Source organism: Sinocyclocheilus rhinocerous, unplaced genomic scaffold (genome assembly GCF_001515625.1).
Source record: "Sinocyclocheilus rhinocerous isolate Xijiao unplaced genomic scaffold, SAMN03320098_v1.1 scaffold1296, whole genome shotgun sequence".
Lineage (NCBI taxonomy): Eukaryota > Metazoa > Chordata > Actinopteri > Cypriniformes > Cyprinidae > Sinocyclocheilus > Sinocyclocheilus rhinocerous.
The window spans coordinates 504,988-511,215 of record NW_015659405.1 but is presented as its reverse complement, the minus strand read 5'-3'; the positions used below and the strand labels follow the sequence as shown (position 1 = coordinate 511,215).

Genomic DNA, 6,228 nt, shown 5'->3' with positions numbered 1-6,228 from the left:
TAATTAATTATACAATTTTACATTATTTTTCCCTCACCTACAGAAATTGTGTAAATAATAGCAATAAATTATAATAAATAGTAAAGATGATTGAGAACAGATGCACATCCTTTAATTATTTTTAATATATATATATATATATATATGTGTGTGTGTGTGTGTGTTACTAATATTATTGAATATTTTATATAGCAATATTTATTAATTAATTAATATATTAATTATACATCATATATTTGTATATGTAAATGTAATACAAAAAATAATTACGTAAAAAAAAAATTATACTTTTATTCAAGGATGCATTAAATTAATCAAAAGTGAAAGTAAGGGCATTTGGAATGTTACAAAAGAGTTCTATTTCAAATAAATGCCGTTCTTTTGATTTTAATATTGAAAAATATTAAGCAACAAAAGCTATTTTACATTACATTATAATATAAAATATTAAAATGTATAATATTCACTTCTTTTGATAATAATAATAACTTTATTATTAATAACTGAGCACCAAATCAGCATATTATAACGACTTCTGAAGGACCATGTGACACTGAAGATGGTATCTATATGTATTATTATAATAACAATTAATATGTATTATTATAATAACAATTAATAACATGTTTTATAGGTAACCTAAAAATGTGCTTTATTAACTGAATATCCATCTTGTCTTTGTGTCTCTCCCTCTCGAGCACAGACTGGAGAGAGAGCTGGAGGAGCTAGAGACAGCTGTATCTGCAACATCCACCAAAGAGGACCTGTCAGACGCAGTACAGGAAATCAACACCAAGACAGTCGAAAAAACGGTGAGTTCTGACCGGCAGCTCTTTCTAGCCCATGAACTTCACACCAGGGCAGGCAGCAGGGGATCCTCGAACCTTTAAAGCATGACACACAATGGGGGACTACACAATGTCCGGCTACACAAAGGCCATCTTGATTAAGGGAAGCGATGGGTCTCAGTGCTTACAGTGCAGGAATCAGTCTCACTCAAGCAGCAAGCACTAAACATTCAGGACTGACAGGCTTTTGCCCTCACTGGTGCTGCATTCAGAGCGGATTCCATAGCAACAGCAGCAATGCTGCTACAACACTAATTATTTTCTCTGATTAGTCTTTTCTCTCTCTCTTCTAAAGTACATCATATGTCACTGTCCAGTGCCTGCTGGGCTCTAGCGCTTACCGTTTATGTGTTTTGTCATCAGGACTGTTGTTCAAAGTATTTTTATTTGAATAGATTTACTGCAAATAAGAAACGGCAACTTAGAGTTCAAGTCCAAATGATCAGTTTCTATGGAAACGCTTATAATGACAAAACAGATCCACGTGTGGTTTTTGTTCATGACAGATAAATACTTATTTACTAATCCTCTTACATGTTCTTGCAGAAAGAAAGCACATGAATTATGTTTTGAGGCACCTAAATGTCTTGAAATGTTGAGGCTACTGCCATTCAGGTTTTTATAAATGACATAGAATGAGAAAACACACTAGTTTGTTTACCTGATCCACTAATAATTTCCATTACAGTATACACATCTTAGGACAATTGTCTTTTTTCCTGAAAATCATGAATCATGTTTATGAAGCAGAGTCATTTTCATCACGCCTCAAAGGATGTATTGTGTTCCAGTAACCTAAAAATGTGTAAATAATGAAGATAAATGAGAACAGGTGCAGATCCTGTAATTATTTGTAATCTATTTTTTTTACATATTTATTTTATTACTTACATTATTTAATAATTTATATAGCAATGTTTATTAATTCAATAATCTATTAATTATACATGATATATTCTTATATGTAAGAGTAATCAAAAAAGAAATTAATACTTCTATTTAGCAGTGACAGTGAAGACATTTATAATGTTTATTTCTAATAAATGCTGTCCTTTTGAACTTTCTATTCATAAAAGAATATTGAAAAAACATATCAGGTGTCTACAAAATATTAGACAGAAAATCAGGTTTTACATATTAATATAAAATAATTTTACTATTTGATTTTATAAAATTATTTATTTATTAATTATAATATAATTTATTTTGATAGTAATAAGAACCATTATTAAATAGCATTCTGCGATGGAAATGATGGTGGTGGAAATTACATTTTAAACATTTATGGAATTACACGGCTGACTCTTTAGCATTTTTAAGGCTAATTTCATAGCTAGCATTTTATGTGTGTATGTATTCTACACTCAAAAGCTGTCATTGGGGTGTCATTTGCAAAAAATTTGCAAACTTAAACCCAGAGAAACATAATAAAATCTGAAACTGCATTTCATGACCCTTCAACACTCATCTGATATAGTACTCCTGTAGTAAACAGACAAAATGATGTGTTTACAATAACAAAGTAATATATGACTGAAGACTGTATTCGGATAATTCATGTTTAATTCAAACATGTATAATTTGGATCAGTCAGATAAGATTTGAACACCGTTTTCTCTTTCTTTTTGCAGGTTGTGACAGACTCTGTAAAAGGTAACGTCATCATGACACCAGAAACACCTCTTATAATTGCCTTTTCATGAGCAACATTTGATCAAATTCAAATTTAAATCTCAAGAGCAGCAGTTTATACGTTAGCCAAAAGATGAGTTTCTGCAGTTATCCTTGACATATCGACTGCAGTGAAGGACATTGCAGTCAGTCTTGTGTCTACTGTAGTACTTCCTCCTTCCCATCGTCCCTATCTCCCTCCTATTCTTCACTCTTGCTTCTTATACCTTCTTATCATTCTCTGTCCTTCTGTGTCCTCATTCATGACCCAATTAGAGGTCAAAGTTCACGTCAGCCCTCGTCTGGAGAAATCCGGAGGTGTCTCTGACATGATGAGAGCAGGTGAGTGGTCCAACCGTAGCTCACGCAGAGATCACACACTCTTCCTGCTATGTTTACCGTTGAGCTCTTTAATTCTGAGATAAAGACCACATAATGATGGAAATAGACACCATGTGAAAGTTAGGGTTCTCTCTGTCCCCGAAAAGTACACATTTAGGCTACGTCCACACGAAGCCAGAGCTTTCCCTAACCGATCTTTTTTTTCCCCTCGTCTCAAGAAATATCTGCATCCACACGAAACATCTGTGTTAATGTTAGTTAATAAAAAGACAATCGTTCAGTGTTTGTTCATGTTTTTGTTGCTGTTACGTAGCGGTGTCTGACTAGGGGCGAGACGTGGGCTGATGACGTCATCGTTTCAGAAAATATACGGATTCGCTGTCCACACGAAAACACAAGGGCGGCGTTTTCAGATTTATCCACTCTGGGTGGACCTGGTTTAAAAAAATATCGGTTTCACTCTCCCAAAACGCCGGATCTGTCTGGACGAAACGCCTATACGATACAAAATTTATGCGTATACAGCTAAACGCGTCTCCATGTAGACGGGGCCTTAGACACATTTTTAAAAAGCATGAATGTTACTGCAGTAGATCAGTGTTTCTCAAACCTTAGCTGTCCCTTGGCAGAAAACCCTAAAAACACACACATACACCACAGTAAGTCTGCTATTCAATTCAAAAGCATTAATATCATTAAGAAACAGATTTAGAAATGTATTTATTTATTCTTGTTTAGAAGCACTTAAACTGCTCTGTCTTTTCACATTAAGATTTAAATTCGGCTCTGTAGACAGATAAATGTAAAGACGTTTACTGACAGTTTTTCTGTGGGTGAGTGTCTGTTTGGTAACTGTGTGTTCCCTCTGGTTGCTTGGGAGGGTATGTGTGTCTCTGCTGCATTTTGGACTGAAATATATGACTAGATCGCAAAACAGAACGCTTTCTGTATAAACACTTGTGGGTTTCCAACTCACAAATATTGTCCTACGTTAGTGTTTTAAACTTACTAATCCTGTGCTGATTTCATCTAATCTTGTCTTCCAATTCTCTGTTCTCTCAGCTGATGTGTGCTTGCATGTGTGTGTGTCTTTGTGTGTCTGGCATACACACCACATCATCTCTCACTCAAAGTCGAAAAGCAGAAAAACATCTAATAAAAAGTAATTTTTAGAAGTTATACTACCAAAGGATCAGGTTACCATGGCAGCATTGCCTCTGAAACTATTTCACAGTTTTGATTTCATTATGAAATTTATAATTTTTTTTATTTATATATTGAAAAAAATGCATAATATAATATATAGTTTTATATATATATAGACTATGCGCATAAACCTTGCGCGCGGTATACAAACGAACATGAAACAAAACATTTATTAATCTGTGTTAATGTTAGTTAATAAAAAGACAATCGTTCAGTGTTTGTTCATGTTTTTGTTGCTGTTACGTAGCGGTGTCTGACTAGGGGCGAGACGTGGGCTGATGACGTCATCGTTTCAGAAAATATACGGATTCGCTGTCCACACGAAAACACAAGGGCGGCGTTTTCAGATTTATCCACTCTGGGTGGACCTGGTTTAAAAAAATATCGGTTTCACTCTCCCAAAACGCCGGATCTGTCTGGACGAAACGCCTATACGATACAAAATTTATGCGTATACAGCTAAACGCGTCTCCATGTAGACGGGGCCTTAGACACATTTTTAAAAAGCATGAATGTTACTGCAGTAGATCAGTGTTTCTCAAACCTTAGCTGTCCCTTGGCAGAAAACCCTAAAAACACACACATACACCACAGTAAGTCTGCTATTCAATTCAAAAGCATTAATATCATTAAGAAACAGATTTAGAAATGTATTTATTTATTCTTGTTTAGAAGCACTTAAACTGCTCTGTCTTTTCACATTAAGATTTAAATTCGGCTCTGTAGACAGATAAATGTAAAGACGTTTACTGACAGTTTTTCTGTGGGTGAGTGTCTGTTTGGTAACTGTGTGTTCCCTCTGGTTGCTTGGGAGGGTATGTGTGTCTCTGCTGCATTTTGGACTGAAATATATGACTAGATCGCAAAACAGAACGCTTTCTGTATAAACACTTGTGGGTTTCCAACTCACAAATATTGTCCTACGTTAGTGTTTTAAACTTACTAATCCTGTGCTGATTTCATCTAATCTTGTCTTCCAATTCTCTGTTCTCTCAGCTGATGTGTGCTTGCATGTGTGTGTGTCTTTGTGTGTCTGGCATACACACCACATCATCTCTCACTCAAAGTCGAAAAGCAGAAAAACATCTAATAAAAAGTAATTTTTAGAAGTTATACTACCAAAGGATCAGGTTACCATGGCAGCATTGCCTCTGAAACTATTTCACAGTTTTGATTTCATTATGAAATTTATAATTTTTTTTATTTATATATTGAAAAAAATGCATAATATAATATATAGTTTTATATATATATATTTTAAAGAATAAAAAAGGCATATCTATATAAAATTTGTATTTATTTTTTATTGTATGTTTTTGTTTTAATTCTTAATATCTCAGTTATAATTAGATTTTTGTATAGATATGTATATCTATACAAAAAAATAAATACAAAAATCTTTAATAATTGATGTCACAACTTGGTTGTTAAAGGGGTCATATGATGCGATTTCAATTTTTCCTTTCTCTTTGAAGTGTTAAAAGCTCTTGGTGCATAAAGAAGATCTGTAAAGTTGCAAAGACTAAAGTCTCAAATCCAAAGAGATATTCTTTATAAAAGTTAAAGGACCCATATTGTACACCTTTCTGGAGTTTTATTTGAGGTTCTGATGTCCTTAAGAATATATATTTACGGTATAAGTACCAAAAACCATCTCAATATATTTTTACAGCTCTTTTCTCAGGAGCTCTGCTGAGAACAGGTCGATTTTGGTCTGTCTAATTAATATTCATGAGCATCTCTTCTGATTGGCCTGTTGTTTTCTGAGTGACGCACGGCCAGGCCAATCACAGGTAACTAGGCTCAGCGACGTCACTGCGCTAGCTGGAGGCAAAACAAAGGGAGGCGGCCCATTCAAACCAGCGCAGATTCGGCTACATAAGGAGCTTAAAATATCATCTTGTTGTGATGTTGGGTGCCAGAATCGACGTAATACAGCCTCAAATTAGAAATTTGATCACATATCTGCTGCCACTGCCAGACAAAAAACCGACGACAGCTGTGGTTAAACCAAGCGGCAACCTCCCGCTCTCTCTGGTGAAGCCAACAAGGAAGTGACTTAAACTGTAATTCATCAACTGGCCGCTAGAGGCTGGCTGCAAAAGGGAGTCAATCCCATAGACTCCCCATGTTAAAATGCCCAACTTTACAGCAGAAAAAA

General features: G+C 34.8%; 1 protein-coding gene across 5 annotated transcripts in view; it reads left to right on the top strand.

The window, feature by feature from the left end:
* LOC107723854 (paralemmin-1-like) overlaps nt 1-6,228 on the top strand; it is a 40,052-nt gene that overhangs the window by 25,991 nt on the left and 7,833 nt on the right. For 3 of the 5 annotated variants that reach the window (XM_016532578.1, XM_016532579.1, XM_016532577.1), the window contains exons 5-7: nt 704-812; nt 2,480-2,501; nt 2,796-2,861. In XM_016532578.1, the coding sequence (XP_016388064.1) occupies nt 704-812; nt 2,480-2,501; nt 2,796-2,861 (197 nt within the window). The remainder of the gene's footprint in view (nt 1-703; nt 813-2,479; nt 2,502-2,795; nt 2,862-6,228) is intronic. The other 2 variants (XM_016532581.1, XM_016532580.1) reach the window with 1 other exon arrangement.